Here is a 21,376-nt window from a genome sequence, read left to right as displayed (position 1 = left end):
AGTAACCGCAGGCGAGCTCCACCCACCAGATCAGGTCAGGGATGGTGTTCTGCAGCAGGAGCCCAGCTTGACTCTTGAATATTGCATTTTCTGATGTCATCAGTTCGAGATGCCGCGGCACGGCTGCCTAATGGAGAAGGCACACGGGCAGAGATCTGTGAACTGCTCACGGACTCTCAGTTTCTTGCACCAGATGTCACCAGCACTCAGGTACGATGGGGAAGAGATTACTTTTGCATTGTTCCAGAATGGATTTAAGAACTTATTAGGAAATAGAAAATAAAACATAAATTTTTAAAAACCAGAATGAAGAAGGGAAAAAAAATCTTTTATTTTTTTGTCTTTTTTCGTGTCCGGCAACGGATCGCAACCCTCAGTGTTGCGCCCGTACCGGACCGGGACCGGCAATGGGATCGCAACCCTCGGTGTTGCTCCCGCACCTCGCTCAGCCAGTGAGCGGCCGGTCTGTATGTGGGATCCGAACACTCGGCGGGAGCACCACCACGCTCCCAAGCGGCGCACTGTAGCAGTGCGCCACCGGGCCGGCCCTGGAAAAAAAAAAAATCTTGAAAAATGTATACAGTGATAACCAAAAGCCCTTGCTGTCAGTGAAGCACACATTTGTCTCTAGGGTTTCCTTTAGTTTATAGTAAAGGGAAGGCTGGTCGGTTACTTAATTCACAACATCATTACAGTGAAAATAGATCAATATCTCAGTAGTTTTACAGCATCTCTTGTTTTGCCAAATGATTTGGGAGGGCACAGCTAAGCTGAGATATAATCTGTTCATCAGCTGTGACTTGTACCAGATTTTTCTCTAGCGTCCACATAACTTCTGTTATCTGGGTCCTACTTGTCCCATTTTCCTTTATTCTGGTTCATAGGTGAATACAGTAGTGAGTGGTGCCCTGGATCGGCTACATTATGAAAAAGACCCTTGTGTTAAATATGACATTGGGCGAAAACTGTGGATCTACCTGCATCGTGACCGGAGCGAGGAAGAGTTTGGTATGTGAGGCCTCCGGGCAGTATGTCCAACTAGACTAGGGATGCTTTTGACTTTCTGCCCCAATTCCATTCTTTTCATTGGCATTCAGGCAGGACAGGATTGTAGAGGCAAGATTCAGCCTACCAGCAAGGCCTTAGTATTTAATGAAGCGCCCCTTCTTGGTATGCTAAGGTTAAACTCTTGCTGAAGCTTACCATTCTTGTTTACAGAGCGGATTCACCAAGCACAAGCAGCTGCAGCTAAAGCCAGAAAAGCTCTTCAGCAAAAACCCAAGCCCCCATCCAAAGTGGTAAGTGACCTCATGAGAGCATCTGCCTTCAGGATTCTGGGATGGAGATAGCTTGGAATGGATACTCAGCTGTCATGTAACTCAGTGTGTCAGGAGCCCCAAGAAACTTCATGACACCAGCAGGTGAGTTTCCTTTTATCTTCCTTTTTAGAAGTCTAGTAGCAAGGAGAGCTCCATAAAGGTCCTCGGCAGTGGCCCTTCCGAGCAGAGTCAGATGAGCCTCAGTGACTCCAGCATGCCACCCACCCCGGTCACACCTGTAACCCCCACTACGCCAGCCTTGCCTGCCACCCCGATCTCCCCTCCACTTGTATCGTCGGTAAACAAAAGTGGCCCTGCCACTGTCTCAGAACCAGCTAAGTCTAGCTCAAGGTAAGCATCTCCATTTTTTTTCCTCTAGCTTTTTCTTTCCAAAGTCTTTTTATGTGCATGTCCTAAGTTTTTATCTTTTGTTTTTCCCTGATTTTCCTTATAGTGTTCTTCTGGTGTCCTCGCCAACAATGCCACAGCTGGGAACAAAGCTTTCCCCAGCTTCCAGCCAGACGCCACCCAATGCTCAGGCCGCTGCCCGGGTCGTGAGCCACTCTGGCTCGTCTGGACTACCACAGGTGCGGGTGGTGGCCCAGCCCAACCTTCCTGCTGTCCCCCAGCAGTCAGCAGGGTCAGCACAGACACTGCCACAGATGCCAGCAGGACCACAGATCCGGGTTCCAGCCACTGCCACACAGACCAAAGTGGTGCCCCAGGTAAACAGAGAAGCTGCAGGTCATTGGGAAACAGCCAGCAGCCCCAGAGGTGGGTGATGAGTCAGACGGGCAGAGTCCAGGCAAGGACCAAGGAGCCGTAGGTTATTGCTGTTGATGGTGATGGTCATCGAAACAACTCATTTAATGTTCAAAGCTGGGTAATAAGCATTTTTAGATATTCTGTTTTATGTTGGGAATCAGACCTTCAGAGAAGTTTAGTGATTTACCCAGGATCCTAACATGAGGACCCTGGTACAGGTGGGGTGTAAATCTAGGCCTTGTGAATCTGAATCTCAGGCTCCTTCCATTGTGCCTCTAGTCTTGGCCATACCACTAACTAGTTGTGTGATTTTAGAGACAGTTCAGATCCTCTTTGCCTTGGTTTCCTTTACCGTAAAAGGGGTGTGTTTCTCCTCAGTGGATAGGAATAAAAGGAGATATTACACTTAAAGCATTCTGAAAATTAACATGTTTACACAGATCTAAGGAGTGTGCAGCGTCTGTTTTAGGGAGTGGTGAGCCTCGAGCACTGTTGGGCTGCAAGTGCTTTGATAGGAACACTTCCTGAGGGTAGCATATGGGAGACTGCCTGGAGTGCTGGGCTTCATCTCAGTGTCTAATTATGCTCTCGGCCTCACGCCCTGCACTAGACAGTAACGGCCACTGTTCCAGTCAAAGCGCACACGGCAACGGCCACTGTGCAGCGGCCCGGACCTGGGCAGATGGGGCTCTCGGTGACAAGTCTCCCTGCCGCAGCCAGCTCTGTGAGCAAGCCAGCCACCAGCTCTCCCGGGAGCTCTGCTCCAAGTGTCTCCACGGCTGCCGTCATTCAGAACGTCCCAGGACAGAACATTATCAAGCAGGTAAGTGGAGCTCTCTCCAGGTGGCTCTGACTCCTTAGTCTTCAAGCAGACGGCCGCTGGAATGGGAGGCTTTTGAACAGACTGGGTGCCCATGGAAACAAGATTTGCTGTCTTCGACACTGAGTTTATAGGTACTTCGAGTTGAGTTCCCACCAAAGGCAGCCTTTACAGATGCCGAAGAGATTCCTTTTGTTTGTTTCCATATAATTCAGTATTTAATAGTTGAGTTTCTGGATTAGGAGTAGACTCTTCATGAATTTAAAGTCTTACTCCTACGGCCATATTTTATTGGCTTTTCAGTTTCCAACTAGTAAAATTAGACTATGTTTGTACTTTGTTGGTTGTGAATATGAAAGGATAATCAGTGGACTTCAGAGAATTGTTAGGCAGAATAGCAACTAATACAGGAGTTTCCTGTTTGCCTGTACCGTGCTGAGCATTTTATGGATTTTAAATAATCTGATCCTCATAGCACTGTGGTGTAGGCACTTTTGTTATCCCCCTTTTACAGATGAAGAAATGCAACCACATAATGATGAACTAACTTTTTTTTTCATTCAACAAATATTTATTGAGTACCTTTTGTGTGCTACTGTTAAGTGTTGGGGATTTAGTGGTATATTAAACAGGCTAAGTCTCTGTCTTTGTGGAACTCATGTTCTCATAGAGCTGGGAGACAGACAAACCCTCCAGTGTGGGTCATAAATGCTGGGGCCCTCAGCAGACAGGGGAAGGGGTGGAGAATAGTGGTGTGCTGTTTAGCTCGGGTGATTGGAGAAGGCCTCTCTGAGGAGATGACATTTGAAAGAGAGATGAGTGAAGTCAGTGTGCTGCATGGGGAAGCTCAGGAGTTAAAACATTCCAGGCCTGGGAATGGCCAGTGAAAATGTCTTGTGTCAGGTCAGGAGTATGATTGAGGAACGACAGGAAAACCATGTGGCTGAAGCTTAGTGAGCAAGATTATGTTGGACTTGGGTTTTAATGTGAATGTGATGGGGAGCCGCTGGGAGCTGGGGAGCCGGGTAACTTGCTTGGATTTACAGTTAAAGAAACCCTGGCTGCTAGGTGGAGTGAGGTGTGGGGATAAGGATGTCACCAGAGGAGTCTGGGAGGCAGCTGCATCAAGTAGTCCAGTGAGAGGGCATGCTGGCTTCGATTAGACGAGCCGTCTTGGAGATGGCAAGAAGCAGTGGCATTCAAGATACAGTTGAAGGCAGGGCCAGCGTGATTTTCTGGTCACTTGAGTATGGGTCTGAGGGAAGGGAGTTGGGATTGATCCCGAGGTTATGGGCTTGGGTGGCTGGGCTTCTCAGAAGAAAATTGAGGCATGGAGACTGCAAGACAAAGAGAAGTGTGCTCATGAAGGAGGGAGAGCACCTGTGTCAGGTGTGGTGAAGGCATGTGAGAGCTGAGACTTGCCGTAGTTAGTTAGTGGGCATAGCTGGTCCAGGGGTTTGGTGGCTTTTTGGGAATGGATTTAAAAGAGAATGTTTATTAGTCCATTTTGTGTTGCTATAACAGAAATACCTGAGACAGGGTAATTTATAAAGAACAGAGGTTTATTTGGCTTACAATTCTGGGACAGCTGCATTTGGCACAGACCTCAGGCTGCTTCTGCTCATGGTAGAAAGCGGCAGGGAGCCAGTGGGTACAAGCAGATCACATGGCGAGAGGAAGCGAGAGAGAGAGAGAGAGAGAGAGAGAGAGAGAGAGCGGAGGTGCCAGGGTCTTTTAAACAACCAGCTCTTGTGGGAACTAATAGAATGAGAACTCACTCAGGCCCCTCACCCCCAGGGAGAGCATTAATCCATTCATGAGGGATCTGCCCCCGTAACTCAAACTGCCACACTTGGGATCAAATTTCCACATGAGTTCTGGGAGGACAGTACATCCAAACTCCATCAGAACGTAAGGTGAGGAAGTGGAGGCAGGAGCATAGGTAATTATTAGATGAATTTTGCTTCTGAAGAGAGCAGAGAACTGGGGCTGGTGTGGAATGTAGAGTGGAGCAAAGGAGGCAGAGGGAGGTGTGGGGTCAGGCCAGGGTTGGTTGTATTTTAGGATGGGAAGTGTTACAGAATGTTTGCATTCTGGTGGCAGTGGTTCAGGGGAGGGGGAGAAAATTGATCATGCCACGGGGAGAGGAGTCCCTGAGTAGCCTAGAAGGGTTGCATCTGTTACTCTTGGACGAACTGGCCCCACATAGGAGCTGGTGTATGAACCCTGCAGGTCTGGCTCCAGAGCCCTCGCTCGGGACCACCATGCCACACTTCTGCTGTCAGAGTGGAGGTTGGCCCAGCTATAAACATTTCTGAGACAGTTGAGGAAATGTGAATATATGTTGATGTGATTATGTTAGTAATGATAGCATTGTGATTATATATTTTTTTAGTTTAAAAAGTCCTTTTCTGATTTAGAGATGTGTACAGAAGTATTGATCAGTAAAATGATATATCTTGGATTTACTTTAAAATATTCCAATTTCCTCCCCCTCCCCAAGTGGGGAAGGATAGATAAAATAAGATTGATAAGTGGTAACTTTTGAAGGTGGGTAAAAGAAATGGGTTTGTTACACTAGTTTCTACTTTTGTGAATGTTTACCATTTTTCAGAATAAAAAGTTAAAAAAAAGTATGAAACGTACACCCATGAAACGGAGGTTTGCCTGATTCTGCTGCGTAACCCCCTTAGCCCAGTGAATCCCTTCATCAGTGCTGCTTCCTCCCCATGCAGGTGGCCATCACTGGGCAGCTTGGGGTGAAGCCCCAGACAGGCAACAGCATCCCACTCACAGCCACTAACTTCTGTATCCAGGGTAAGGATGTATTGCGCCTGCCACCCTCTTCCATCACCACAGATGCCAAGGGCCAGACGGTTCTGCGAATCACTCCGGACATGATGGCCACATTAGCCAAGTCCCAGGTTACCACAGTCAAATTGACCCAGGATCTCTTCGGGACAGGAGGCGGCACTACAGGCAAAGGCATCTCTGCAACCTTACACGTCACTTCTAATCCAGTCCATGCAGCTGATAGCTCTGCCAAGGCCAGTTCAGCCAGTGCCCCTTCATCAGCTGCAACAGGAACCACTGTGGTCAAAGTGACTCCTGACCTCAAACCAACAGAAGCCTCAAGTTCAACTTTCCGCTTGATGCCAGCCCTTGGTGTGAGTGTGGCTGACCAGAAGGGAAAAAACACAGTGGCTTCTTCAGAAGCAAAACCAGCTGCCACAATCCGCATCGTGCAGGGCCTGGGAGTGATGCCTCCCAAAGCAGGCCAGACCATCACAGTCGCAGCCCATGCCAAGCAAGGGGCCTCAGTGGCCAGTGGGTCTGGAACTGTCCATACTTCAGCAGTGTCCCTGCCCAGTATGAATGCCGCTGTGTCCAAGACTGTGGCTGTGGCTTCTGGGGTTGCAAGCACTCCCATCAGCATCGGGACAGGAGCCCCCACTGTGCGGCAGGTCCCTGTCAGCACCACAGTTGTGTCCACGTCCCAGGCTGTGAGTAACAGTAGTGGTAAAGAGTAGCCCTTCTGTTTGGGAGGCTTCTTAAGGCTGTTTAACTCCCATCACACGAGATTCCCTAAGAACCAGAAAACTTCTTTTGGGGAATAGAAATTAGAAGCCCTGTTTGTATCACCTCGTGTGACACAGATTTATTAACTGATAGTTTTTTGGTTTTTTTTTTTTTTTTGACCAGTAAGGGGATCGCAACCCTCGGCACGGTGTTGTCTGTACCACGCTCAGCCAGTGAGCGCACCGGCCATCCCTATATAGGATCCGAACCTGCGGCCTCGGCGCTACCAGCGCTGCATTCTCCCAAGTGAGCTGGCCCAGATTTTTTTGTTTTTTGAAACACAATTTTAAAAGTATAGGATATGTGTACATTCTTATAAAATATTAAAGGACAGTGCAGAAGTACAGAGTAAAATATAAAATTTCTTTCCCCACCCTCCACATCACCCTTCATGAGGGCTGATTACTGTTGGTAATTTGGCATTTATCTTTCTTGTCCTTTTCCTGAGCATTTTCATACAAATACACATAGTTTAAAGAAAAAAATCCTATGAGAGACCTTATTCTATATATTGTTCTGGAATCTGCTTTATTCAAAAAAATGTCTCGGGGATTTTTCGAGGCCATACACAGGAACCGACTCTTCTTTTTAATAGTATCGTAGTAATCCATTGAAGAGATGCTGTTGAAGGATACATTTGCACTATTAACCAGTACTACAGTGAATGTTCTTGCACAAGTATTTCTGAAGTGGAGACTGCTAGAATGAGTCTCAGAGTATACATGTGGGAAGTTTTGGTACTCTCATTGTGCTACCCAAAAGGCCATGCCAGCTTATGCTCCCATCAACAGGTCTGTTTCACCCAGGCCCTAACCAGTGCTGATATTTAACCTTATGTATCTGTCTTACTAGTGAAAAGGGAGTTCTTTTTGTTTCATTTCCCTGATAATGAGTGAGGTTGAGCTTCCATTCATATGGAGATTGACATGTGCTCTCTAGTGGTGAATAAATCTTTGCCACTTTTCTATTGAGATATTTGGCTTTTTCGTATTGTTTGAGGTGGCCCTTTATATTTTCTGGATGTTAATTCTTCTGGATGTTTTCTATATGTATAGAAAATATATTTTTCAAGTCATCTTTTAACCTTGCATATAGAGCCTTTTGCTCTAAAGGTATTTGTAATTTTATATGGTTAGATCTATCAACATCATCTTTTATGGTTTCTAGGCTTTGTACCTACGCCTTCCTTACCCGAGTGGGGCGTTAACCTTTATTGCCATAAAATATTCTGAGTTTAAAAAAAAGGCATAATTGATAATCCATTTGAAATATATTTTTGTGAAGGTGGGCTGGCTGGTTAGCTCAGTTGGTTAGAGCACTGTGTCATGACACCAAGGTCAAGGCTTTGGATCCCCATACTGGCCAGATGCCAAAAAAATAAAAAGCCAAAATAAAAATATATATTTTTGTGAGTGGTGTGAGGTAGGAATCTCATTTCATAGTTTTCAAATTATTCCAAATCATTGACTAATTGTTCCTTTCCCCATTAACATGTAATACTACATTTATTATAAGCCAAATCCCCATATCAACAAAGGTGTATTTCTGGATACACGTTATGTTTATTTTTTTAGCCTTTTGATAAGGAGCCCTGTTCCGAATAGTGGAGTGTGTATGGAGAGTATAAAACATAGGTTCAGGGCCGGCCCGGTGGCGCACTGGAGAGTGCGCCGCTTGGGAGTGTGGCGGTGCTCCCGCCGAGGGTTCGGATCCCATGTGGAGACCGGTTCCCGCTCACTGGCTGAGCGCGGTGCGGGTGTGACACTGAGGGTTGCGATCCCGTTGCCGGTCCCTGGTATGGGCGTGACACCGAGGGTCGTGATCCCGTTACCGGTTAGTAAAAAAACACAAAAAGGAAAAAAAAAACATAGGTTCAGTTTTTAAGCAAGCTACATAGGAAAACCTCAGTAATTTGGGATAAGTCAGAGTGATGAAGGAAGGATATACCCATTAATTAAACAAATCAAAAAGCCTTGACATAGAGTGGTTTAAAAGGACATGTATAGGCTTCCATATTACAGAAGTTGAAACTAGGAAGCTGTGCTTGCTTGATTCACTTGTTTCTGCAGAATCCTTTTCCTGACACAGCAGTGTAGTATCCAGTGGCATCTACCCCATTCTAATCAATCTAGGTAAGCACAGCTGGGGAGCGTCGGGTGGGGCAGGAAGGATTGAATGGTGCTTTTTTCCCTGTCTAGTCAGCTAGTTAGGCTAGTTCCTGAAGGGACTATTCCAGTAGATATACTGGTGGTCTGAGATGTTTTAAGCAACTAAGGCATGCTTATGTAAGTAATAAGTAAATCCATGTGGAGGTTCCATCTCAGAGGTGCTCTATTACCTTTTCACGTTGTAAGTGCTGTTAATAGCTGCAGGTTGTGAGCAAACCACACAAGGCTGGTGCAGGCACAGCTGCAACGTGGCTTGCGGCTGAGCGCTGGCTTCTTTAGGGTTTGCCTGCTCATAGGAAGGTTGATTCCTTTTCTTAGCATTCTATCAACCACCCCTCTTGAATTATTTTTTAAAAATTAGATTTAGTTTACATATGATTTTACAGTGTGTGAATTTTATTACCAAACAAGCATTTAAAACCAGGCAGACAAGCATTTAAAACCAGGCAGCCTAAAAACAGGTGATGCAGTGACCTGTTTTAACCATTCTGAAGTCCCAAAGACTCTAGGCCATTTTAAGTTTTTTTTCTTGTTCTTCCTAGGCTTTATTAGCTTTGGGGTTAGACTTTTCACTTGGTTGGGTTTATTATTAATGTCCCCTAGCTAACCTCTCTTATCTGTGGGAGAAATGGAAAGTACCTGGAGAATGTGACCTGCTCCTGATCCAGTGTGCCTGCCATTTGTCCCCACCAGTGCACCTGCATTCCAGTGAAGCAGTAGTTATGCACTTTCTGTGTTAACTCTTGTGTTCCTCTGTCCTTCCTCACATCTATTTCACCAAATAGTTATTGCGTGCCCAGCACCGTGCCAGGTATAGGGATACAGAGATGAGTAAGACTCTACCCTCTAGGAACTCAGACTCCAGGACTGTGCATAAGAGAACATGCACTTGCCTGTGTGATTTAGGTGCAGGTTTTATCCTGATGAAAGCAGATATATATGATTACAGGTGCATTAGGTAGCACGAAAGAGGATGACAGATCAAGTGATGCCAAACTATGGTATATGAGCCATTTTATTAGGGTATGTGGGCCCAAACCTCAGGAATGTTTGGGACCCTGGTGGGTATGGGCACTGAAACTGTCTATAGTGCTTGCTGCTCAGTTCTTGTCCTCCTGTAGTTTACATTTGGGGTTTTCCTTGTCTCCTCCTCACCCAACAAACCTGATTACTTTTTCTCTTTAGGGAAAGCTGCCTACACGGATCACAGTTCCACTCTCTGTGATTAGCCAGCCAATGAAGGGCAAAGGTGTGGTCACAGCACCCATCATCAAAGGCAACCTCGGAGCCAAGTGAGTGCTGCACTGTCGTGGAGGGACGAACTCGGGCTGGAGGTGGGGGGGACAAGGTGTAAGGTCAGTCCTTACTGCAGAATGGGAAGGCAGCTGGCTTTGTGGGCTACTTCTTTGATACCCTCCTCTGTTGTCCTCATCATCAGTATTTATTGAGCACCTAGTACTGTTTTAGGTGCAGTGATTAAAAAAGAAATAATCCATGCTGTCTACAAGCCTACATTGTAGAGTGGGGAGAGAAATAATAAAAAAGTAATATATTGGGCAGTGGTACATACTGTGGAGAAAAGCGAGGAAGGGGGGGTGAGGTACTGGGATGGGGTCGGTGTGATGGGGCTCATGTGGGTATGAGGGAAGCCTCCCTCTGACATTTGAGCACTGAGCCTAAAACAGTTCAGAGGATGAGGGCTTCCTGTGGCCCTTACTGAAACGGTGGCAAAGGACATGGTGAAATCAGTCTGGCAGTATCAGGGCTGCTTGTGTGCCAAGGCTACTTGGGGGAGAGTTTCTTGCCAGGAGCACATACCAGTCTGGGGTGTGTTCTTTACTCTTGCTGGTCAGGGTGTGGAGCCTAGGGCCATTTTATCCAGAGCACTGGGGGACTTCTGGGCTCTGTCTTTCTTCCCACCATGGGAAGCATAGAAGCTAGAAGAAAGGTAGTATCAGCAGGTGGTTTCCATTTTGGTCCAGAATGCTGGAATTTTCACTGGGCACCAGACCTCTCTGTTGCCTTTCAGAGCACTGCCTAAATTTGGTCCAGGGAGAATATCCCATAATATTGTTATATCTCACTCCTGCTTTCCCTCCACAGCCTTAGCGGGTTGGGCCGCAATATCATCCTTACGACCATGCCAGCAGGTACTAAGCTCATTGCTGGCAATAAGCCTGTTAGTTTCCTTACTGCCCAGCAGTTGCAGCAGCTTCAGCAACAAGGTCAGGCTGCACAGGTAAGGTGTAAAGCAAACTCTTGGCCATATCAGGCTTCTCTGTTTCCTTTGTTGTTCTTAACTAATGAGCCCACTTGAAATCTGCTGACCAAACATTCTCTCTTTGCAAACAGGTGCGCATCCAGACTGTCCCCACATCCCATCTTCAACAAGGAACCGCTTCTGGTTCCTCCAAGGCAGTCTCCACTGTTGTTGTCACCACGGCTCCATCTCCTAAACAGGCACCTGAACAACAGTGATTAGGAGAGTGAGATGGCTTCCACGAAAGACCAGACCTGGTCTGTCCCTCTAGCTGAAAGGAAGGGAGCAGGGAGGTTGCATCATTCCTCTAAGCTTGTCTAAGGCAGGCCGGGAGGGCGTTGGTGACAACAGTGGCCTGAATTCTGCTGCCACGCTCCACAGTGGAGCATCCTGAGAAAGGTTCATTCCACGGTTTCAAGGTCTGCTTTGTGCTAATCCGGGAGAAGATTCTGTTGAAATTGTGGGAGGTCACAGTTATGTCATATGAGCCAGAGTTCTCTCCCGAGAGTGAGACACCCAGGGACAGCTGCTTGGTTGCAGAGTGCACAGTGAATAAGCCTCGCTGTATATGAGGATTGTGTTTTTAGCTTCTGGTCTTCTCCGTGACTAGTGATATGGATATGAGTTTTGTGTCCAGAAAATTTTATGTAACTTATTTTTTTAAAGAAACTATTATACATCCTTATCAAATAGCAACCTGGCTTTAGCCCCCGTAAACTGGTTACTTATTCTTTTGACCAGAATGAGCGAATAGCAAGAGTCTTAGTGAATTGGTGGCTGACTTGATATCTACATAGTAATCGAGAGGCTATAAGATGGGGAAAAAACATATGAAGGTGGTGTGGATTCCCTGAAATGGGACTAGTTTGGCAGTGCCTCTGAAAGATGGGGTGTTGGATCTTGATTGTGGTCCATGCCTTCCCCTGCTGACTTCATTCTTCTCAGGAAGCAGGTTCACAGGCAAGTCCGGGGCTGGTGGACAAGAGTAGCAGGATGATAGCAGAGATGCTGCTTCTGCAGCACAAACTTTGTTGCGGTTCAGAGATTATACATTTTGCTTTGCTCCAGAGCAGGAATCATAACTGGGCCCTTGGGGCTGGTCGCTTGTTTTTGTAAATAAAGTTTTACTGGAACAGCCCAGACCCATTTGTTTATGTATTATCCGTGGCCGCAGAGGATAGGTTATCAGAAGGCAGACTTGAGTGGTTGCCATAAAGACAGTATGGTCCTCAAGCCTAAACTATTTCTTTTATGGCCCTTTAAGAAAAAGTTTGCTGACCCCTGCTCCATAGTGGAGATGGCAAGAGAAGAGTGGGGTGTGCAGGGACAGGGATCTGCCTGCCTGGCAGTACCAACCGCAAAAGAGGTAGGTCTGGATTTGCAAGTCATTTAATCCTAGCCATGTCACACTTCTCAGCCTCTGTCAGCTACAAGGTGAGCTCACAGTGGTATTTTAAAACGTAGTAAGTAATTAAAGCACTGGTTGTTAACAATATATGTCTATTTTGTCTTGGGGCAGGGGTGGGTGATGAAGCTTTTCTGTAGTGACAGGGCTTCCCTTTCTCTCTTAAAAAAAGTATTCAAATTATTGAAAATGTATCTAATTTGTGGACATTTAGTGATGATCTTTTGTGGGTTCTAGGTGTGGAAGCAGAGCTAGAGGACACTGAATGGAATGGCCTAGTTTGGAGTTGGGTGGTTAGGCAGGTTGCAGAGGAGCAGAGAAGGGTTAGAACAGCTTATGGGTTACACAGTGGTTTTACAGACATTTCATTTGATTCTTAAGCAATTCTGTAAAATAGATGTGATCCCCCTGTATCTGTGAGAAGATGCGAGGCTGAGTTGAAAGTTAAAGAGAACCAAGGGATAAATCCAGCCTTCTGATTATAAGTCAGGTTCCCTCTGCTGCCTTCCTAAGGGGAGGGTGGCTGTGATGTCCCTGGGGACAGCCTGAGTCAGGAGGTGTGGAGTAGGCTGAGGTAAGGGTGAGCTCTGGAGGGGTGCGGAGAGGACTGGCACAGGCCCAACTGGTGGGGGTGAGGGTAGGGGCTGCAGAGAGAGGAAAGGAGAGTGCATCTGTGCTTTATAATGCTTCGGTATTTGCATATCAGTGTTATTTCCAAGAGTCACGTTTCCCCCGCAAAGCCATGTGACAGTTTCTAAATGAGAAAAAGGTAAGAATTTGAGAGATCCTTTCTGAGGTATTCATTGCTGGTTAAAAGTAAGCCCCTTCTGAATTTACTTAACAAATGATTGCATAAAAGTAGCTCTGTTCTTCAGCCTCAGCCCCACCCCGCACTTTGATTTCCTGAAGTTCCCTGCCTGTGCTTGTCTCCTTTGGGCACGCAGATGTGCACGTCCTGGAGAGCAGGGCTGTGAGGTGTGGGTCTGCTTTTGGTGGGTGGTGGGGTTGACTCCCTGGTGAGTATAATCGTGGCACTACCCAGCCTGTCAGCGGAATGACATAGAATGGAGACCCCCACTGAAGGCGTTCACAGTGACAACACCAGGTTTGCACCACGTGTGCTTCCTTTGGATGCTGACCTCAGGGTCTCCTGGAGATGGGGTAGCTGTGGCATGTGTTTTGCGGGGAGCCATTCCAGAAGAACTTCTGGTGGCAGCCATTGAGCCTCTGAGCCTCTGGTTGAAAGAGGTTGGTAAAATTATTCAGACAGTGTATTTCAGGTGGGATTTGGTGAATAGCATTGTGATCAGTTTTTACTTTAATGCCACATCTAAGAATGTTTACAAGAGGGTTGAGCACTTCCATGGAGGTCTCCCAAACCATGCTATCTGAAGGGATTCAAAATAAATTTTTATATTTTATATCTGATCTTCACACCTCAACCCCTCACTCTGGAGAAAAGACAACCTTAAAGTATTCTGCTTTAAAGAAAAAAAATCTCAAATAGAGATCTATTCTATGAAAGTAAAACTGAATAGGTTCCTTCTTCCTACTACCTCCAGCCCCTCGGGAGAGAACACATTTTATATTAACTGCCAGTGATAGGTCCTCCATTCCTTGTCGAATGAACGTTTGCATTCTTATTCAGCCAGCAAACCAAGGGGGATCCTGAAAGGGAGTTCTCTTCTCTAATAACAAATCACTGCTTTTAGTAGCTCATTTGAAATTGCTAAGCTGTGACTTCAGCTCTGAAAGGCTGGCCAACCATGGGAGGTTACCTTTCACCCAAGCACAGCATTCCTCCCAAAGAGCACGTGGTGCGTGTAAGTGGTCTCTCCTGTGTGTGTGTGACGTAGCAAGGTGCAGTGGTGAGGGAGGCGCTGGGTTTTTGAGTCATGCTGAAGACCGGTTCTGCCACGTAGCAGCTGTGTGACCCCCGGTTGACCAGCTTCTCAGAAGGACCTCCTGCACTTGGATCATAGGCGGTTATGGGAACTGCATGAGGTAGAGTGTGTCTCAGAGTCTGAAAAATGCCGTGCAAATGAAGGGTATAATTTGATCCCTGAGACCCTTCAACTGTGTCCTAACTCACTTCTGTCAGTTTATAGAACTTCATGTATTTGACTCTCCATGCTCTTTCCTGCGTTCACTGTCTTTGTGCCTACTACTCCCTCTGCTGGAATGTACTTTTTTGGCACATTTGGAACGGGCAAGCTTCCCATTTCTCCAGTCCCCTTTCTGTCTCACCTCCCACAGTGCCCATCACATTGTATACAACTGTCTGCATGTCTCTCCCATAGGACTGTAAACTCCTTGCTGGAAACACAATCTCATTAATCCTTACAACCATTTCAGTGTTGGTGCATAGTGTTTAAGAGATATTTGTTGAAGGAAGTTAAAAAACAAACAAAAAAACCCAACAGTTCCAGAACCAAGACTAGAGTATCAGGATTTTATATTACTAATTCAGAGTTCATATTCTTTGTAAGATTTGTATCCTTTGCTGTCAGCTACGTTACAATTCAAGGCTTTCCCATAACCAGACATTTTTCTCTCAACCTCATTATACAGATTTCTTCTCAGATCATCTGTTAGGGTAACTCTGAGGAGTCAGAACATCTGAGTTTCAACTCTCACCTGGATCACTAGCTTCCTGATTAAAAAAAAACAAACCAAAAAACCACCTTTGGTCTAATTTTGTCACTTATCGACACAGTATTGCAGTACTCTCGTGTGATTAGTTAGGAAATGTTTTAACAAGTAATATTTAAAATACAAAAGCTTGCAGATTATTTTACTTTTAAAAAGTATATATGTTAGAATTGTTTTCTCAAAAATAAAGGCATCATTCACTTACATTCTGATATCTTTCTGGTAATAAAGTACCTGCTTTTCACAGGCTTAATTTCTCTTTACACTGTGACAAATGGTTGCTGCTTACAGGTATTACTTCATTTTTCTCTGTGAAGGATACTACACCAGCACAGACTTTAAATTGTTATGTTCAGATATCCATATAGCAAGATACACAGAACACCAACTTTGGTGGAGGTTCCTGATTTAGAACCTCCAACCTTGTATTAAATGAGGAGGTACAAATGTATAGAACCTTAAGAGCAGACCAAAGCAAGCACAACAATGGAGGGGATATGCTACGTTTGCTCCAGCTTTTCAGGCTCCACAGGAAGGGGCTTCTCTGCCCTCTCCATGGCCTGACCTCATTCCTCATCTGAGCCACTCAACAGGGCAGTCTGGTAAGTGTCATCCGACTTCAGCTTCTGAATCCCAATGATTTCTCCTCCTCCATGTGTCTTCAACCGACTCAAAAGGCTGTAACAGAGGATAAGAGCCAGTGAGCCAGAAAAATTCTCTTACTCCTTCACCCAAGGATGTGAAGGCATCTGCTGGTTCTTAAAGCATTTTCTTTTATGTCTCTAACAGATATTGTGATTGAATGTTTGCATATCTGAGTTCTCAGACAGGATATTATTCATCAGTAGGTAGAGACTTGTGGTTAAAATTACTGAATGTTGTTATTGAGGCAACTTAGGTCTCTTCCAGTTTAGTTTCACTTACTGGGCAGTAGAACTCAAAGAAACTGACTTGAGTTCCCTTCTATTTGGTCTTTTTGTGAGTGAATTGTATCTGCTTTAGGTCTAGGGAAATAAGGACCTAGAGAGAAACACAGGGACAGCTCAACAGCAATAGAGCTGGTAATACCATATGCTTGAAAATTACCCTTGCCTTGTGGTTAAGACCAGGGCTCTGCCATTTACTAGTTGGATGACCTTGGGCAAGTTACTCAGCCTTCTGAAGCCTTGGTTTCCCCCTCTATAAGAGATAACAGTACAAACTTTATAAAACTGTGAGGGTGAAGTGGGATGATAGAGTGTAAACTTTCCAAAGTGCCTGTATCACAGCACGTGCATAGGAATTCATAGCTATTAATCTGTACACCTCTAAAAAGCACTTTCTGCTCTGGCGTATTTTTTGATTGTCACCTCTGTGGGAAGTAGGCAGGGCAGGTCCAGAAATAAGGTGCTGGTGCCAGAGTGAACCAGTAACAGCAGGGACTAAACCCAGTACTGATTACTAATGCAGAGCTTTCCCCATAACACCAAAGGCTCAAAATCTGTCAGAACTGCATTTGAAATGATTAGGCTACTATGACCCAGACAGGTCCTTTTTTTTTTTTTTTTTGCTTTTTGTCTTTTTTCGTGTCCGGCAACGGATCACAACTCTCAGTGTTGCGCCCGTACCGGACCGGGACCGGCAACGGGATCGCAAACCTCGGTGCTGCGCCCGCACCTCGCTCAGCCAGTGAGCGGAAACCGGTCTGTATGTGGGATCCGAACCCTCGGCGGGAGCGCCGCCATGCTCCCAAGCAGCGCACTGTAGCAGTGCGCCACTGGGCCGGCCCCAGACAGGTCCTTTAATTTTGCAAAACCTCATGATCATTTGCAAAAAAGAGTAGTGATTCTTCCCCTGCGGGTGCAGAATACCTTGCAGGGAAATTGGCATATATTTGGTGATCATTAAGTGGTGGAAGGTAATCAAATCAGTACTGCTTAGGGGTTAGGTAGGAAAAAGCAAGAGTCGTCGTTCAAACATACCAGTAGACAAGAGCGTAGTTGGTGGCCACAATGCAGATGGCAACCAAGTAGTGCCAGCAGAAGCACATGGTGATGAACATGATGTTTGCCTCATCTTTCTGGTCCCATTCAGGGGTTCCAAAAGGTGGAAACAGCACAAACCCAATCTGGTGGGTAATACAAAGTTGTGGTCTTATGGTTAGTTGTCTTGAGAAGTGACCTAGCCACCTCCCTGAGGCCACCTGTGTCTCGTACTTTCCCACTACCTCCCAGTTCCTGCACTGCCATTAGCATAGGAAGGCCTTTCCACACAGGAAGACTGCTTTAAGTTAATTTTGGTTTTACTATAGGCTCATTTAAAAACAAAACTGCAGGGCCCACATTTCAGAGTGAGCAATTTAGGAAGTGGAGCCTGTAAAAGGTATCAGTTCTTTCCACTGGGGAGGGCAGCTTGGGAAATAACTTTATCTGCTCACTGTGTATGTTCCCTAGATTTTTGCTTATTAATGTATCAGCAGGATATTAATGGATAAAATTACACAGGTCAAAGGGTGGGCGTGGGGAGAAGGGTGGTACAGTGGTGCTGCCATTTCCAGCAACATGTTCCCTTCAGGACCTCTCCTGGACATGCTCAATGTGCTCTTCAGTCAGACCATGCAAGGAGCACTGATGTGAATAATCACCTGCCAGAACCAGGTTCCTTGAAGAATGGCGAGACTGGTTCGGAAAAGTTCCAGCACAATATTGTCCCGGAAGATCACCTCTAGGGAGACACTGGCACTCCCTCCAAACAGAGCAAACAGCAGGAGAGAGTGGATGTGCTGGTCCAGTGGCGGTCGGTTATGAACGTGGTAGTAGAAGAGAAAACCTGCCGCAAACCAAATGACAGCCATCAGAGATGTGCTTTTTTCCTCCTTCAGAGGAGACACTCTGGACTTATCCCATTATTGGAATTTCCTCCCACACTTGTCTCAAAGCTAGGTTCTTCAGCATTTAGGAAGTCAGTTTACCTAGCGTTGCAGGCAACAAACATGCAGATCAAGTTTATTTTGAGTATAAGCAGCAAAGAATGTAAATACAGAATCCATGGTCGGGTTCAATTCAGGATGGGTAGGAACATGTTGCTGATTGGTAACAAATCACGTATGTGGGTACTGAACTTCAGCACTGCCCTTGTTCAACTTTCTTTTTTCAACTCTTTCTGGGAGGTACAGAAGTGAGGTGGTTGGATTTTTTCATACCCCAGTTAATGCGAGTCATTGGGAGAGCTCTCAGCAGCTGGGTGGGTCTCTTGAGATTTGTGATGGAGGCAAGACAGTAGCCCCAGGGTGAGGGGAGGCATGCAGTTTCTCTTTCCTGCGTTGTGGCATTCAACCAGTTTTGGGACTTTTTATATGTATGCATGTATATGTACACACCCCCCTCCCCGCCTCAGAGTGTGTGTGCACCTGCACGAGCAGGGGGTGCTGTCAGCAGAGGGCTGGGGAACTGCCTAAAAGCCTCAAGCTTTCATGGGCTGCTTTATGGAATATGTCATCTGGACCACCCAGAGCATAGGACTGAGTCCTACTTAGCTTTTGGAAGTCCAGAGATTTGAATTTTCTGGGGAAGGTTATTATGTATTTACAATATTTCTGGTCTTTCATACTCTGATTCCTCATAATACAACTTGTCAGTCTCTCTTCCTTTCCTCCATCTGTTCCACTAAGTTACCTTCAGTGAATATCGACACAGCCATAACCAGTCTGTCTATCCCCAAAGGAATGTGGGTGACCAGATAGGTGAGCATATCAACGATTCCTGAGACAGCGAAGAACAGGTACATGGTGCTGTGCTGCCAATTCATTAACTTCATCCAGTGGTTTTCATGGTAGAGGTGCAGATGGGGTCCATCTGGAACAAACTGCTCTGCCAGGATCCCTGCAGGGAAATGAGATGGAGCGCAGGATATGCATGCATGCATTGGAACAACTCACTGAACCCCACAAATATCTATGAGTAAATGCTAAAAAATGAGTGGAAATTAAGGCAAGAGTAGCTCCAAGACAAATAGGAGAACAGTGAAAATGAACCCAAAGGTACGAACGAAGTCAAGATATGGGTGACAGTGGCCTATGGGTCAGCAGACCAACTTTGCTGCCACAGGTGCAGCTACTTCAGTATAAAATAGAGTGCTGAGTAACCTGTGTAGACATCTTGCCTTTGTTCCTTTTAGGGGGCCGGGGGCCGGGAAAGAAGCAACAGAAGTGCAGCCACACACAGGTCCCTGGCGATTTGTCCAGTAGCAGAAATGAAAGCAAGGTATCATCACTTAAGTGAGAGTGTAGATGATACATTAATCTGGGCTCCCCTGCCAAGTGAGCAGTGAAACAAACCCCAGGAAGAAACCATTAGGTGGAAAATAGAATCCAAGCAGAGACATGCTGGTGATGGAGACACCTGTACACGCCTAAGAATGGGACTCAGCTCCCAGGTGTGTGCCAGGGCAGACATCAGGTGAGGGCCTTCGCTAGACACATAGGCCCTGTGAGCTCCGGGTTCCTTCCAGCTCTGTTTAAAACACTGGGAGATCCCTCTGCAAATCCACTGCATCACTGTGGTCTTTCTTTCCTTCATCTCTTAGCTCCGCCTTATGAGTGAGTACATATGTTATTTATCCCTCTGTGCTTTGCTTATTTCACTCAACAAAAATTTCTCCAAGCTTGTAGAAGGAGAGAACATACCTAGGGATACAAAGTGGAGTGGGGAAAGGGGGATGGGGAGGAAGGCTGAGGATATTTGAGGGGATAATTGGGTGGGGGACACGGGGTATAATCACAATTTGTGGTAATGGACATGCTGCCCGTATGGACCAGGCCATCACATCTTAGGCATGAGTGGTGACAATTTGCTTTGTACTCCATGAATATTCATAACCAATAAAAAAAAAAACATTAAAGACAAAAACAAACGAAACACTGGGAGAAGGTGGAGGCCCCTCAGTGTGCTTCCGGCCATTCTGTATCTTAGAAGAGGCAAGCTTTACAGACTGGCCTGAAAACTGATGAAGCTGTGCCACAGGGGAGCGCTCTGTTCTTACCCTTCTACTTCTATCACCAATTTGAAAGGCAGAAGGTTTGCCATCATGCCTGGTGCCCATAACGTTCTTGGGGAAGCTGAGAAGCCATCCTCCGTGACAACATTCTGGACCCTGTTCCCCAAACATCTGTTTCTCAAACCAACCCCTTTCTGAATTCATGTATAAAGGATCAGGGAGTTGGTGAAAATGACTCAGGAAAAGTCCCGTGACACTAGGGTGGAAGCTCTATGACAGCAGGGACCATGCTTGGTTCCCATGGTGTCCCCAGTATCTAGAATAGTGAGTTTCTGTTACGTGATAGAAGCTCAAGGGATAGCTGTTGAGTGAGTATTATTTTCACCCAGCTGAGAGGCCAGATATTTTTCTAGCTTTATTTAGGCAAAGTTGATGCTTTCCATTTTAACCTGTCACTTCTCAGCTCCAGAAAGATTCCTGAGTGGCTGGTGAGTGGGAAAGCTCAGCTGGACTAGGCAAACAGGACCACGGAAGCTTTGCCTACTCCAAGAGAAGCTGCTGCTGTTCCTTCGTTCCCTCCTGAGAAACCTGCTGAAGATGACAAGTGGCAGAATGCAGCTGCAGAGTAAGATCCCTCGCTGCCCATGTGTCGGGCTGATCCTGAGGAAGCACACTTACGACTGTAGCCACTGCTTGTTCCTTGAGGGCCACCAGTGGAGTGGAGTGGGTGACAAGTAACAGTGGAAGGGGTGGATATTGGAAGAAGTGGGCAGAAAAGGAAAATCTCTCCAACAGCTCTCTCCTGGCTTTGTTCTCTACCACTGCCTGTCTTACTATCCTTCCAGCATAAACTCCCCCTCTCTGTAACTGCTGCAGATTTGAGGAGGGGGGTAAGCCAATGAGTTGGGTGTTAACTGCTCTGAGACTCTAGAGACAATTGAGGAAAAGAGACGATTTTTCTAAAACTCTAAACTCTGTTTAGTACTGTATTATAACTCAGGCACATGAGTCTAATCTATTTTAATTTGTTCTTTTTTCTAATTTGTGTTATATCTTTTCATACAGTGTGTGTTCTGTGCCTATGACTTTCTATACCTATGTCCTCATAGGGCAAAAAAATATAGTTTGGGGCTGGCCTGGTGGCGCACTGGATAGCGTGCCGCTTGGGAAGCGCGGCGGCGCTCCCGCCCGAGGGTTCGGATCCCACATACAGACCGGTTCCCGCTCACTCACTGAGCGAGGCGCGGGAGCAACACCGAGGGTTGCGATCCCGTTGCCGGTCCCGGTCTGGTACGGGGGTGACACTGAGGGTTGCGATCCGTTGCCGGACACGGAAAAAGACAAAAAAAAAAAAAAAAAAAATATATATATATATTTAGTTTGATTTTTTTTCATAACGCACTATGAAATAAGATGTTATTAGCTATTATTATT

At 46.0% G+C, this 21,376-nt stretch overlaps 2 protein-coding genes across 5 annotated transcripts in view; one reads left to right on the top strand and one right to left on the bottom strand.

Moving 5' to 3' along the window:
- The window catches only part of NFRKB (nuclear factor related to kappaB binding protein), a 31,303-nt gene extending 18,899 nt beyond the window's left edge, over positions 1-12,404 (top strand). For all 4 annotated transcript variants that reach the window (XM_008586743.1, XM_008586746.1, XM_008586744.1 and 1 more), the window contains 10 exons: positions 104-210; positions 885-1,008; positions 1,219-1,298; positions 1,450-1,670; positions 1,774-2,044; positions 2,695-2,907; positions 5,640-6,407; positions 9,837-9,943; positions 10,755-10,890; positions 11,004-12,404. In XM_008586743.1, the coding sequence (XP_008584965.1) occupies positions 104-210; positions 885-1,008; positions 1,219-1,298; positions 1,450-1,670; positions 1,774-2,044; positions 2,695-2,907; positions 5,640-6,407; positions 9,837-9,943; positions 10,755-10,890; positions 11,004-11,129 (2,153 nt within the window). In that variant the 3' untranslated portion in view covers positions 11,130-12,404. The remainder of the gene's footprint in view (positions 1-103; positions 211-884; positions 1,009-1,218; positions 1,299-1,449; positions 1,671-1,773; positions 2,045-2,694; positions 2,908-5,639; positions 6,408-9,836; positions 9,944-10,754; positions 10,891-11,003) is intronic.
- A 2,100-nt stretch (positions 12,405-14,504) lies between these two features.
- The window catches only part of TMEM45B (transmembrane protein 45B), a 20,850-nt gene continuing 13,978 nt past the window's right edge, over positions 14,505-21,376 (bottom strand). The window contains exons 3-6 of the mRNA XM_008586741.1: positions 18,622-18,828; positions 17,592-17,776; positions 16,930-17,075; positions 14,505-15,646 (exon numbers count right to left, since the gene is read on the bottom strand). Coding sequence (XP_008584963.1) covers positions 15,535-15,646; positions 16,930-17,075; positions 17,592-17,776; positions 18,622-18,828 — 650 coding nt within the window. The 3' untranslated portion in view covers positions 14,505-15,534. The remainder of the gene's footprint in view (positions 15,647-16,929; positions 17,076-17,591; positions 17,777-18,621; positions 18,829-21,376) is intronic.

The sequence above is a fragment of the Galeopterus variegatus genome, unplaced genomic scaffold, assembly GCF_000696425.1.
Source record: "Galeopterus variegatus unplaced genomic scaffold, G_variegatus-3.0.2 Scaffold4098, whole genome shotgun sequence".
Lineage (NCBI taxonomy): Eukaryota > Metazoa > Chordata > Mammalia > Dermoptera > Cynocephalidae > Galeopterus > Galeopterus variegatus.
Note: the sequence above shows the minus strand (reverse complement) of the source record. Positions and strands in the feature narration are given on the sequence as shown.